The following is a 15360-nucleotide window of genomic DNA, read 5'->3' as shown; positions in this document are numbered from 1 at the left end:
AAATTGTGTTTTATAACCATAATGATTCGTGTCAAACACCATTTGCAACGACAGAAATGGTTGAAGTTGGTAAAATGTTACAAGAACCTGTGCCAGAAACAATCTCCCTCTTGGGAGAGGATACTCTCAACGGCCAATCAAAGGCTTGTGTAGAAGAGATGTCGAGAACTTATTTGCCATCCTGTTGAGGTTGAATGAGAGATGGCACGCCGAGGTTCGCCTGCAGTAGTTGGTAGTCCCGTGTCCTCGCAGGAGGGCCGCACGCCGAGGTTCACCTGCTGTAGTTGGTAGTCCCGTGTCCTCGCGCCGCGCAGGAGGGCCGCACGTACACTAGGCGCAATATAACTCCGAGCTTGAGCTACGTCACACATGAGGAGTGTTGACTGCAAAACGTGTGGGGGGGCGGGTGGATGAGGAGGGGGTATAAGCAGATACGGCAACCTTGCACAGCAGGTAGAGAAAAGCAGAAAACATTGACCACTTACCACTGACGTTCCAAGCACTACCTCAGTTCTTCAACGCCACTGACTGTTCCATCCGAAGAGTCTGATGTGTAAACGTCACTGCTGTCACTGTTTGCATCACCTAACTGAACAATCGCTTTATCAATTTCAATGTCAAAACGCACATCCTTATCCCAGTATTCGTTCTCGAGTGTCTTGACGTGATTGCAAATCGGTATCCAATCTTCTGGACCCATTCGGTTAAATATTTCCTCGCAAAGTTTTTTTACATTTGCCAAATTGCAAGTAACATTTCTTGAAGCGACTTCTCCTTTAACTTTAGCCCATATGCTTTCTATCGGATTCAAATCCGGATGATAAGGGGGCAGACGAAGTAATGTATGGCCACTATTTACCAATAGTCTGTCTGCCGAGTACTGCACTTGCGAAGGTTTGTGCTTCATTATGAGGTTATACAAGTTTGGTTTGAGCATGTCGCTAGTAAAGGAAATATTCTCCTTACTTAACCACTGCTGCATTTCCAATTTTGTCGAGCTGGAGGTAGGCGTTTTATTTATTTTTACATTGTGATAGGGAGTATTATCTATCACAACAACACTGTTTGGTGGAAGATTTTGTATTAATTGTTCGGTGAGCCATTTTTCATATTGTTTGTACAGTCGTGCGAGACACACCCTTCGCATTAGCTGTTCTCAGCTGTGATTTCTCTAGTGAAATGGAGGGTTCCTGCAATCGCGCTTCATTTTCTATAAACTGCAGAACGTTATAGACGATTTCCCGCGCCTGCGAGTGCAGTTTTTTACTCTTAACTTTTGACAACACTGGAGGCATTTTATGTATAAAGTTGTACTTTACTGAAGTACTGCACTACATATGTAACACTGGCTCTGAACAAAAGTGATACACTACACGCATACAAACCTCAGATCCAAACTGTAAACGAAAACGTTTAGTAAGTACCAACGTATTCGTCGGATTTCACCGAAGGACTAAGTTTTCACTCTGTGCAGTAGCGTGTAGCCCCTGTTATCAAGTTACGCATTATCTCTCACTGCCGCGCCACGTCTGCCTTCTCCAGTGTCGGGACTCACATACACACAACGACTTTCTAACCGTCACCCAGGCTCGGAGTTATGTTGCGTCTAGTGTAGAGGTGGGTTGTTACAGCAATTTTCGGTATCTGTTCCAACCTGTTACTGATACAGTAATGTACTAGTTACAAGTAGCTGATACTTCTGTATCAGCTAGAGCAGTAGCGATTCCAGGAAGCAACAAGGTATCAGCATTCTCGTTACAGGTTACACATCCTCCATGCCGTCATCACCAGCGTAAAAAGGTATCGGTGTTCTCTTTCCACGCCTTTCGTAATCTGCAGCCCCCCTCCCTTCTTCTTGGCATACTTCATTCCCCCCTTTCCGACGTTAAGGCGATTGGTGCATGGAAAATATTACGACAAAACTAATTTAACTGTACATATTTATTTTTGATGCTTCTTTTTAAGACATAATATACCTAGGATATTTTTAATAAACTTTTTTTACTGAGTTATGTCATTTTAAATGCATTTATTTTTATTCCAAGCCAGAATTATTTAGAAAACACATAATTATGTTAAACTTAAGTATAGTTCAAGAAACGAGTGTACGAATAGGTTTCTGCACATATAAAAGTAAGAAGAAAAAATTTTCATCGTCAAAATTACAGTTTAATATTGACATTTTCCATTGATCACTGCTGGACTACTTCAGGAGCGATTTAAAGAATAAATTAAATGAAAATGAAAACATAATTGACAGAAAACTATTGAGTTATGTATATATTTTCATATCCTTTTGTTTTTGATACGATCCGACTCAAAACATGCCCTCTGGAGTGACAGTTCTAGTGCTGCGTGTAAAACTCTCGCCGCCGGGAAGAATGTCCCCGCGACGTGGCGCTGAGGGCGGCGCTTGTCGGAACCAGGTAGTCCGGCGGAGCTCCGGCCGGCGGGCCGCAGCCTGCGGGTGGGGAGGGGGAAGCATGGGGTGTAGAGGGATGACGAGAGAGGAGACCGAAGAAACGATCTGTCAAGGTCGCGCTCATGGAGCTAATATACAGTAATACATCTGGAGAGGACAAGGGAAGACAAGCAGAGGATGCGAAGTGAAGCCGGGTATCGGCTTCCTACGCTGAAAGAAAATGAAAAAGACCGAAACATGCCTGGCGCGGCCGAAGAATCTTCCAAACTAAACTCGCAACAGCTCCGAAACTATCAAAACAATCAAACTGAAAATTTTACTGGAGTATCTATAAACATTTTTCCCCACATCGCTTTAATATTTTTTTCGAAACATGAATGCTTTCATTTTTAAAAATTAAATACTTATTTACTGCCAAAATTTTTTGTGATTACGCAGAGTAAATTACAACATCGAGGAAAAATTTTTGTTTGCAATTGTAAGTGGGGGACACTAGCGTATGAAATAAGGAAGAAGCCTCAAATTTTATTTATGTACCCCTTTTGGCGCATTCAACCCCATACTTTTATTTTTACAGAGAGTTGAAGTGGGAATAATGTTTCAGTGGGTAACACTACCGAAATATGTCTTCGGAACGCACTTCTTTTTGTTATTATACATCTCAAAATTTATAATTTCATACACAATGTTTATAAAACGAATTCTTACTTACCTCATTTAATCTATTACAAACCTCTTGTAATATACGTGTATTAGTAGAATAACAAACGTAACATGCAAACCTTAGGTAAACACTGGTAGAGAATTGTTTGGAATAACTGTAATGCTATGCATATACTGACAATGTAAGAAACTTCCAATTTTATTAATTGTTTGCATAAGAATTAATAATTTAAAAAAAAATCATAGAATATGCCTTTATAGACTGAAAACCTTTCACGTAGTTTCAAGTCGCGTACATAAAAGTTTTTTAATATATATAATTACCAAATATTGTTGAATATATTTAACATTTTTATACATGTTACAATACACATATAATAACAAACCTATATAGTATATAAAAAGACAAACGCCAAATTTTAGCATTTTGTATTTATTTTCTCTGTGTGAATAAAATGACAGTTCTTAACGTAGTTGCTAATACTGTACTATATTTCTAAAAAAAATTACGAAAACCCCTGACATCGTCACCATAACAATTGTAAATTTGCAAAATAATTAAGGCACATTTTTTAATGCTACGAAGCACACTCTTAAGAGAAATGTTTTAAACTTATGTTGGGATGTAACTAATATCTTAAAAGCATTCTGAAACCGTTACTTTGAGGGAAACCTTAATATACCGAACACCATACCATCCTTTAATCGAGTACGATTTTCGCTTCTTAAGACCCATTTGTCTTCAAAATGCACTGTACTGTGTAAGTAATAAATCAGTCTTAAAATCAATTAATTATTTTATCTTCCTATTTCGTATTCTAATTGAAATAAATATCAGATAAGCATGTGTTACTTGTATCACGACATCAAGGTATTATTTATCAGTAATTAATATTTCATTTTATTTTTTTGTTAACTAATGTGCATAGGGCAGTGCACTAGACATCACTACCTGTGTGTAGTGTTGCGTTACACTTTTTAACGCATTAGAGTTTACATAAAATGATAAATTCAAAATTTCGTTTAAAAGTATAAATATCAGCGATCAATTTAATTAATGTCCAGTATAACTCAGTCAGTAAAACATTCGGAAATATGTATAGGACCTGTTAACCTAAATATTTGTTAACAGTTAAACTGAACTAAGATGTGTTAGAGTGGTTTTTTCTCTGTCCGTATATTAGAGGTATGGAACATCAATAAATATAGTTTAAAAAACTAAAGAAACATGCTTTTAAAGATTATCAAACTAAAAAGTTAAAAATAATTTTAAAATTTAATTTATGACAATAGTATATAAGCAATACTAGTATAAATGAGAAAAAAAACTTGAGGCGCTTTGTGCCATATTTTTTGTATATTAAGCGCCCCATGTTTTTTTCTCATTTATACTAGTATTGCTTATATACTATTGTATTAAATTAAATTTTAAAATTATTTTTAACTTTTTAGTTTGATAATCTTTAAAAGCATGTTTCTTTAGTTTTTTAAACTATATTTATTTTTAACTTTTTAGTTTGATATTCTTTAAAAGCATGTTTTTTTAGTTTTTTAAACTATATTTATGTATAATTATCATAGGGAAATGAGTTACCGACACTACCTATTACCATCTGAGATAACTATTTGGAGTTGCAACGTCACAAAGAAATGGTAAAGTCTCTCCGAATCATTTACAGTTAGATGTATGGATATAATCTTAGAATTTACCAGAAAAAAAAAAAACATTTTTTTTCCGGCGTGGCCGGGAGTAGAACCCACGATCGCTGAATACGAAAGCTGACGTCTCAAATTCAAATTCAAATTCAAAAGCGTTTTATTGACATGTTTGTTTACATTTTACATTGACAGTGGTTCGCATAGTGGAACGCCAGCACATTGTGCTCTTTTTCCATATATTACATACATTTTACAACATTTATATACATTTGCAGGTGATAAATAACTGTTATTGGAGGAAAAGTTTAAAGTTGCCTTAGACCGTTCGGCTAACGAACGTGATGAAATTGGTGGGACATTTTACACTGATGAGGCACTCACTCTTAGTCGAAAGAGTTACAGACGGACAGACAAACAAACATACAGGTGAAGCTAATATAAAGCATGTAATAAAATACGCATCTGTCACCCATTTACTTTAAATACAGAATTATAAACTACATAATGTGAAAACATTCTGCAGCAGTTTTTGCTGAACGGAAAAACACGGATGAGAAGACAGACGAAATGTGTTTGGTAAGTGATTTTTCGTCAAATGAAATGGAACAGGACAGTGCTTATCAGAATGAAATTACAGAACTACTTTTGTGCAAGGAAATGTATTTTACAAAGACATTTCAAGAGAAATCACCTTTAAATGAAATAGATCTTGCTGACATGGAAGAAATAGTCTTAGATTTAGAGGCCAGGTCCCTTTCAAGTGACGAAATTTCTCTTGAAGGGCTGAAATATGTTTCTGGCTATATAGCTCATCGTTTCAGAAATAAATATCCTGACCTTGGCCCTACGGATTTCAATTCGGAGGACGATAGCTGGATACATGTACAATCAAAGGGTAACTTAAAATGTCCCACTAATGAATTTTTGGAATTAATAAAGATCGCTGAAATGTGTTTTGATAATGTTCATGGCAACAATTTGTGCAAAAAAGAGCGGATTTTTGAATCACTGACTAAAATTATTTGCGGAACTACTGAAAATAAATATCCAGAATAAGTTATATACTGTTTTGTCAGGACAAGAACGTATATGCGTATCAAGTATTTGAACATGAAATATTTTAACGAACAAGACCAAAAACGCAAAGAAAGAAATAAGATGAGGAAAACTACCCTCTAAGATTTTTCAGTGTGATAGTGTCCACTTTCCTTCACCATAATATGTATGTTCATAATTTATTTACGATGTTTTTTGATTACTATATTTAAGAAAAGCATTTATTGTGAATATCGCAGCAATTATGTAGGGCTTAAGGTATTTATTGTATTCCAAATATTGAGTATGCCATTTTATTGCCTTTATTAAAAATAATATATATGTTAACAATGTAACAAAATTGCGATATTTTTGTATTGCTATTGCAATTTCGTTTCTTGTAAACATTATTGTAGACTTTTTCATATTGAAATTAAATTTGCTATAGGGTTGTTTGTATTTTAATTTTACAGTTATAAGATTTTTTATATGTTGTTTACTGTTTACAAACATTTGAAAAATATTTCCTTAACCATATTTCAATTTCCATGGCAATAGTCTTGTTAGCTTTTCGGGTAACTCTTCTACATGGATGATAAGATGGTGCGACATCTAAAACATATCACACCACCTTTACATAACTATAAAACTAAGAGGTGTTTTCTTTACATAATATTAAAGCACAATGTTTCCTTGTTGCGTAGGTGATTTATAATTTCCATTTATCTAGAAAAATGGGCTTTCAGAATGTTTTTTAACACACAGTGTTTCGGAAGGTTTTTGAAGAAAAAAATTGACTACCCGTTTTATTTTTTTGCAGCTGGATTCGGGCACGTGCATGAAATATAATTAATCCGTAGGAAGCGCAATGGTTTAAAGTATTGATGTTGAAGATTTGAAAAGATTTATTGAAATAGTGTGAGAGAATGAGTGAGTTGAGTTAGAAGATGTGCGCTCTCAGCCACATGACGTGCGCAGTTGCGAACAAATAAATAATCCATTCCGCCTCTCCATGGCGAAGGATGAGTGAAAGAGAAAACCTGCTAACCCCTTCCCCTCCTCCGGGCACGATAGAACCGTATCGGCTGTGTGTTAGAGGGAGAGGGAGATAAAACCTTCGAGGTTCTGTTAGTTCCTCCTAGATGGCAGGCCGCAGAGCGACCACCAGCAACACCCTTCCCGTATGAAGGCCATCTCGCCACTGACGAGCTGGAACTAAGCTCCTGACCTCGTTACATAGTAACAGTCACCCACATAGGCATCTAGACTCTTTAATGATCATATGATACAAAATTCATTGCTTTCGGGCCTGTGACCGTTTTTTACCGTGCACCAATCGCCTTAAAGGAGTATTTCTCACTCTCTTCCAACCTCCCCTCCCTGTTCTTACTTCTCTCCAACAGTAAAAAAAAAAAGCTCCGCGTATGCAGACCGTGCGACCGTAAGGAGAATCTGATACATTATTTATCACGCCCGGTAATTCTCTACCTCTGTTACTCTTATGCCCGCCTGATACAGCCAGTATCAATCAGTTCAACATTCACTGCAGTTCGTCCTGGCCGTGTATTAATTACCACCATGTACATTGTTGCGGGCTGTCATGCTTTGTAGTTAGTATCTTTATAGTGAAATAAGGAATGTATAAGTGCAGGATGGTCAACTGAGAATTTATTTGCATTTTCATAGCTGTTAGGTGCACAAATATAAATATTATATCTTTTATTAATGAACTTTTTAATATTAAAATTGCATTAGTTTTATTATTGAACGAGACAGTGTTTTAGCTTTGCTCCCTAGATCGTTGATCCACATATCTATCACCTAAGGATGATGGATCTAGAACCAGTGTCCTTGGTATTGTATCGCTATTAGCGTACTAACTAGAGTATTCAGTCTTCGCAAGAAGCACGCACTGCGCACTGAGCGTACTTTGATGTGGGACAATAAACAAAACGACTCGTACCAATTTCGCTTTGCGCCTCTCCTTCAACGCCTTCCCCTGCGCTTCCTCCCCTACATTATTTCCCTTCTTTATCCTTTATTCGTCGTGCCGCTCCCTCCCCTTTCACAAGCTCCGCCCAAGTGACCGTCATCTGCGATCGGGTTCTGCGAACATTGGCAGTGGTGTTGTTCCAGGCGAATTCTGAACTGATACTAAAGTACTCGTTTGCAGTACCTGATACAGGCGTGTATCAGTTACAAAGTAGCAGGTTGATACTCTGCAACCCACCTCTAGCCGCACGCCAATGTTCGCCTTCAGTAGTTGGCAGTCCCGCAGGAGGGCCGCACGCCGCTGCACCGCGCGGCGACCGCCGGCGCTCGGGACGTGCTGGCGCTGCTCGCGCGCCGCAGCGGGGACCTGTCCGCCGAGGACAGCTGCGGCCTCGCCGTCGTCGACGTCGTCTTCGCCTGCGTGCCGCGCCCCGTGCTCTTCCTCGCCGAGCTGCTCGACTCCTGCGTGCTCGCCAACTCCGCCTCCGTCAACGACAACTCCTTCGAGGTGCGCCGTTTCTTTCTTCTTCCTAACCTAACTTAAAGCTGTGAGTGTGCGGGAGGGGGTCTGGGTAGAAAAGACTCTTCAGGCCGAAGCCTATACGCTCTAATCATACAGGTTGTCAGTGGCGTAGCCAGGATTTGTTAAGAAGCATGCCCCCCCCCCCCTCACCGAATTAAAGCGGGTGGTCCGGGGGTCCTCCCCCGGGAAAATTTGGATTTTAAGGTGTAAAATAGTGCTATTTTAGCAGTTTTCGGTACTTGAATTTAAATATGGTAATGGTAAAATTTTTATTAATTTTAATATGAAATTTGTTTGAGTGATGAATAAGAAATTAAGTAAAGATTTGGTGCTAAGGGGGGGGGGGGGGTTTGAACCCCTAACCCCCCCCCCCTGGCTACGCCCCTGCAGGTTGTTAACCATGCAGGAGAGGTAGCTTGCTTCATGTGCTAGGAGGGGGTTGGCCAGCCATGGCTGCGAGTGGCACCATGACTAACTCCCCTCACTGACTATCCTAGACTAAAACTAGATATGTTGGGCCCAGCTAAAACCTGCATGGACACAGGGAGAATACCCTGGGCTCGTTCATGCGGGGTGCAAAAGTAATGCATTATGCGTGCAGGTTGGTTACAGAAAAACAGGAGAGGTAGCTTGCATCATGTGCTAGGAGGATATTGGCCAGCCATGGCTGCGAGTGGCAACATGGCTAACCCCCCTCATTGACTATCCTTGACTAAAACTAGATAAGTTAGGCCCAGGTAAAACTTACATAGAGACAGGGAAAACCCTGGACACTTCCATGCGGAATGCGAAATTTCATGCATTAATATCAAGCAGGTTGGTTAAGGGAAACGGAAGGATGGATCTGGATGAAGAGTTGGACAGAATAGAAGAGAGTCTACCATTCAGGGGGTTGGGCACTTGGATATTTCTGTCCGCATTGGTTTGGGTGTAGCTGGTTGTTTTGAGGGCGACTTTCGTCGTTTCCCGCCAGGCTGCCAGTCAGCCTTCGAGGTGCGCCCTCATTGTCGCACATTTTCACCTTAAATTTACGAAGAACGTCTGGTTACAAATCATCCAACGATCTTCGTAAATTTATCGTTGGCTGTATCGGAAAACACACGGATGCGTCCATAGCACACACATCTCGACATCCCTCAGCAAATGCAGTCACATTTTAAAGGACGCATTTCTAAGGGATGGATAAAAATTTACTAAGTCAACTTAGGTTTTGCCACTTTTTTAGTTGGTCTCTTTTTGCAGTATACCCACGATAGGATTTTATGGTAAAATAACATTATGTGACTACGCCTAATATGTCTGCACACAAAAGCTGTAACTGATACGCAAATAGAGAATCACAGATGTGTTGTACCACCCAGTAGTTTAAGTCTTATTCGATTAATAGTGGGCGCCATTTAGTTGCTCGCAAGCGATTTAGAGAGACATGTAAAAATCTATTAAAGAGTTTCACAAATTTCTCACAAAGCGCAGTGTGGTAGCTGTCAATCACATAGAATTATATCTTGCCACTGAGTCCGAGGCGGAGAGCCACTGGCTCGTGTGACCCTCATGAGATAAAACAAAATAAGGTTTTATATTATGTAAATGGTTAGAATATAAGACTTCTCTAAGTTATTTATTAAAAAAATTAATTGAATGTCCCAATTAAATGAAGACAAAAAATGAAAAAAAAAATTATAAGGGCAACCTAAGATATATAAGATGTGCACTGAGAGAAAGGTTTGTCTGCCTCAACCAAATATTTGTTTATATATGGCGAGATAAATATATTTTGTTAATTCAAACAAATATTTTGTAGTACTGTTCACCCAATAAAATGATTTTATCAACTAAAATGTATATTTGGTTAGGTGTAACAAATTTTTTTTGTTACTTACCGAGTTCGGTTAAGTTAACAAAATATTTTGTTCCACCAAGTAAACATTTGTTTCGCCATATATAAACAAATATTTGTTTGATTCAAACAAACCTTTTTTCTGTGTGGTTTTCGTTCTTATTCTGAATCGAAGACTCTCACACTCTTGCGTATTGGCGCTGATCCTGCTAATGCCCCCAAGTGTCTTCTCAGCGAAGGCCTCCTTTGTTTACGTCCATATAATTTTCCAACCGGAATGCAGATTTTTTTTCCCGACTAGCGCCCACTCTTAAACGGGAACTTGGAAGGACATCCCGGAACCCCTTGCCCCTCGCCTTTGAATATATTTATATATATATACTGTATAGAAGTCGCGAGTGGATAGGATTTACTCTACGTTTTTCAGAAGCGTATGATGAGCAGCTTGGGAACTTTACCGCTGCAGGGAGCTGCCGTAACGCCCTGTATCGTCTTAGTTGTTATTTACACGTTAGAGCGCAGCACTGTCGCCCGCTGTCATTCCCCCGCACCCCCCCCCCCCCGCCCATCATTCACAGCAGCTCAAGGTCGTTCAACGGGAGGGGGAAGGGGTGTTTGATGAGTTCGACGCTTGTCCGCTAGGGACCACCACAAGTCGATGCCCTAGAGATGGTGGCGATTGCGGCGGTGAATTAACCAACTACCTCAAAACCGTATTAGAGATTTTAACCTGGGCTGGCGACTTCTATGCAGTATATATATATATATATATATATATATATATATATATATATATATATATATATCCAAAGCCCTCGCGCTAGAGGTGGGTTGTAACAGCAATTTTCGGTATCTGTTCCAACCTGATACTGATACAGTAATGTACCTAGTTACAAGTATCTGATACTTTTGTATCAGAGCAGTAGCGGTCCCTGGAAGCGATAAGGTATCAGCATTCTCGTTACAGGGTACACATCCTCCGTGCCGTCATCACCAGCGTAAAAAGGTATCGGTGTTTCTGATACATTATTCATCACGCCCGGTAATTCTCTACCTCTGTTACTCTCATGCCCGCCTGATACAGCCAGTATCAATCAGTTCAACGCTGTCATGCTTTGTAGTTAGTATCTTTATAGTTAAATAAGGAATGGATAAGTGCAAGAAAAATACTTCATTTGTGTGGAATTTTTTTACGGAAAATAATGAGTTTGCTGATTGTAATTTGTGTAAACAAAAACTGAGTTATAAATCATCATCGACTAATCTGAAGAAACATTTGAAACGTAAACATTGATATAGTATGCTCACTAATGTACGTATCTGTTTTTTTTTATTTTTTATTTTTGATAAAATCGTAATCTTTTAATGTATGAAAACACTAGTTACTAATTGTTTTCGAAAAAAAAAAGTCCATATGTTGATTACATCTGTTATTAGTGTCAACTGAGAATTTATTTGCATTTTCATAGCTGTTAGGTGCACAAATATAAATATTATATCTTGTATTAATGTACTTTTTTAATATTAAAATTTCATTAGTTTTATTATTGAACGAGACTGTAAACGCACTGCGCACTGAGCGTACTTTGATGTGGGACAATAACCAAACGACTAGTAACAATTTCGTTTTGCGCCTCTCCTTCAACGCCTTTCCCTGCGCTTCCTCATCTACATTATTTCCCTTCTTTATCCCTTATTCGTCGTTCCTGCTCCCTCCCCTTTCACAAGCTCCGCCCAAGTGACCGTCATCTGCGATCGGGTTCTGCGCACATTGGCCGTGGTGTTGTTCCAGGCGAATTCTGAACTGATACTAAAGTACTTGATACTTTTCAAGTGTACTCGTTTGCCGTTCCTGATACAGGCGCGTATCAGCGACAAAGTATCAGGTTGATACTTTTCAACCCACCTCTACCTCGCGCAGGTGGAGCTGGACTTCGGACTGCTGGCGGCGGGCGGGCCGACGCGCCAGATGGCCGTGCTCATGGCCGCCGCCTCGGCCGGCTCCACGCCGCAGCTCACGGAGCTGCTGCAGCACCCGCTGCCGCGCGCCTTCCTCTGGTTCAAGTGGCGCCGGCTGCGCGTCTTCTTCTTCGCCGTGCTGGCCGCGCACGCCTGCTTCGTGGCGTCGCTGTCTGCGCACGCCGTGGCGCGCGTCTGCGGCCCGCACTCCGCCGCCGAGGTGACGTCACCTTCCCCCACTCCATCTGCCCCCTCCTGGGACCGGCGCGTCCGTGTAGGCGAACTAGGCGACCGCCCAGGGCGCCAAGTAGCCGGGGGGCGGCGCAGCACGACACATGACAGCCGATACGATATGTTTAACGATTATTGAAACTAGATTTAAATGGATTTTTTGTAACAGTTTGGAATGTTTATATTAATATAAGCAATTATTTAAAGTCCACGGTGACCTGTTTATGATTTTTTAATAAGTAAAATAGATAAAAAAAACGCAAGGCTGCTTACAATTGATTGTTGACAAAACCTTAGGCTTACACGATGTATTTTGAGGCAAGGACAATTTTTTTTTTGGGTGTCCAGCCAGGGGGGGGGGGGGGGGGGGGGGCATTAAGATTTTTCGCCTAGGGCGCCAATTTACCTTGCACCGGCCCTGGGCGAGAGGGAGGGGAAAAGGGGCAAAATCCCTGGAGGTTTTGGTTCACCCTGATAAGACAAAAATTACAAATATCTATTTGTAGGAAACCAAATAACAAATGCTAACGTGCAGATCACATATACAGTTATGGCACGGTAATGTTTACAGTCTTTGGTTTTTTTTTTTTTTTTAACTGTGAGGTTTTGAAAAGTTTTACATTAAATGATGAGGGGACCCTGACAAAATTATTTAGCCCCTGAGACTTTGATTTCTCTCGATGGTCCTGCTCACTGGCTCGAATCATCGAAGTCAAAAAAACTACAAGAGTCCATGTGGAGCAGAGTTGCCAACCCGTACATTAATTGTGGGAACATACGGTAATATAGGTATTTGTACTGTGAGGCTTGAGCGGCAACTGCCAAAATCAAACGATACTTTTGGCATTATATATATATATATATATATATATATATATATATATATATATATATATATATATACACGGGGTCCGAAAGAATAGCCCAATCAGTTAAATACTCTTTTATTAAAAAAACTAATAACTACACTGTTTCTTAATTCAGAAATATATAAATTTTCCTCCACAAATTAATTGCACCTTTGTACGTCCACTTTTTAATCTCCCCACAGGAGCTCGGCTCGACAGTGGCTGTCTCTACTGTTCGTCTCCTACCGGGCACCGCTGTCCCAGCACACTGCCTCGCACTACCCACTCGTCTGCGCACACACAACACTGTCCCGATGCACCAACCTTCGCACACGAAGCTCATCCCTCGCCGTCCGCTATCGCTCACCAAGGGGTCACTCACCCATCTTCACTTCACTGCTCTCACCCCACCAGCCTCTATCACTCCCACACTACTAGCCGCAGGTCTGCTTCCGTCTTTAATACCTGCCAAGTCCCTATCTGGAAAGGTCACGTAGCCCTCCGAAGTGTAGCGTCAACAAAATCCCCGAATTAACAATCGAAGCCACGAGAACAATGGCGTTCTAGTTACGTCACTTCACGCAGACGGGGCTCTGGGAACGCGCCGAACCTTCGAGAGCCACAGAAAATTCTCCGGGCTCAATGGGAAGGGGAAGAGGGGTAGCGAAGCGCCACTGCCAATCTGATTAGACGTGCAGCGGTAATGGAGGGATGGGCGCTACATAATATCAGACCCTCCCGCAGGCTGGCGCATGGGCTAGCTGGCCTGCCTTGTCGCTAGAGACCTCGTAACAATATTTTTTTTGCATAACACTTAATATCTCATATTAAATATTTTGTAAAATGTAATAAGTAAAAACCAAAGTTATATTCGTTACTATGAAGTCTTCTTACTTATTAGAGATTTTGTACTATTGCAGAAAATAAGGGATTTGCAGGATAGCAACGGGCAATTATAAAAATCTTTAAATAAATCACGAGGAATTTAATTTTTAGTCATATTCAAGATTGCAGCGAGAGTAAATTTTAACATTTGCCATTATTATTTCTAAAAGAGGAGAGGTGAGTTTCAATCCCATACGGGATGTTCCAATTGTAGACTCATCACGTATCCTTAGAATCGAAACTTTAATTAAAAATAACTTAAAACAAAATTCTATAATAATAAATATTTACTAAGACAATAACTCGAAAAGAAGATTTTTAAACTTACAATGATTTAATTAAGAACTCACGTTACAGAAGATAAGTACTACTTGTACAGATATCAAGGCTTAAAAAAATAACAACTTATACTCGACTTCGTACTGAGGAAGTATCAGAAACTTTTATTAAATCTTAGTAGTTTTCGACTTACTCAATTCTCGGGACCATAACGTTTACATTAAATCTCCTCCGTTAGAGCTACGCCAATCAGTTTTAGTCTGCATAAATATAGTGAACTCCATTAGAGTACCTCAAAAGCCAATTACACGAACCTGTTAGGCCTCAACCGACTAAGTGAAAAATTAGACTTACTTCATCTCATCATAAATCTTCGCTTCTTCTAGGAGCATCAAGCCCCAAAGACTCCCCCGCGGCGAGAGAGCCAGACACGATTCTCACGAACTCGTTTCCTCCAGCTAGAGGCATAGCCTCCACCGCAGCGAGCCTAAACACGACTACATCACGAACTAAGGTACTCGTCACCACTGGAGAGAAGCATAGCCTCCGCCCGAGTGAGCCCCCCCCCCCCCCCTAACTCTAACTAATTCCTTCTTTAATCGCTACACACCGCCTACCGGCACAATCCACGGTTATTGAAAGCAAATTCACGAACAACAAACCGGGACAGCTGATCAGGCTACCGCCTCCACCCAGACGTGCGTGCCGCGCTAGAACGACCCAGTAACCGCGGCCAGAGACTGCGCAAGCGCGCAGGGCCGGTCGTACAAACTACCAAAGAATTGGGTGAACTCTGTATTTCCACACCGATTACCCGTCATGCCTTCCGCGCTGGGAGAGGACAGAGCAGGTCCCATCAGTAGAGTCATGAAATTTAATTTCAAAAACCCTGTGAAATTTGTTACACCCAACAATATAATAAAAATAAACGACAAAAATAATAATATAACTCGAGTTTATTCTTGAACTTGTAACAATTTTCAACGTATTTAGAACATGAACAAACATGGCAGTAGTGTACAAATGT

The 15360-nt window shown here is 40.3% G+C and overlaps 1 protein-coding gene across 3 annotated transcripts in view; it reads left to right on the top strand.

Moving 5' to 3' along the window:
* The window catches only part of LOC134534176 (transient receptor potential channel pyrexia-like), a 38206-nt gene that overhangs the window by 8242 nt on the left and 14604 nt on the right, over window positions 1-15360 (top strand). For all 3 annotated transcript variants that reach the window (XM_063372322.1, XM_063372331.1, XM_063372340.1), the window contains 2 exons: window positions 8058-8279; window positions 12053-12310. In XM_063372322.1, the coding sequence (XP_063228392.1) occupies window positions 8058-8279; window positions 12053-12310 (480 nt within the window). The remainder of the gene's footprint in view (window positions 1-8057; window positions 8280-12052; window positions 12311-15360) is intronic.

Source organism: Bacillus rossius, chromosome 1, assembly GCF_032445375.1.
Source record: "Bacillus rossius redtenbacheri isolate Brsri chromosome 1, Brsri_v3, whole genome shotgun sequence".
NCBI classification, from domain to species: Eukaryota; Metazoa; Arthropoda; class Insecta; order Phasmatodea; family Bacillidae; genus Bacillus; species Bacillus rossius.
Note: the sequence above shows the minus strand (reverse complement) of the source record. Positions and strands in the feature narration are given on the sequence as shown.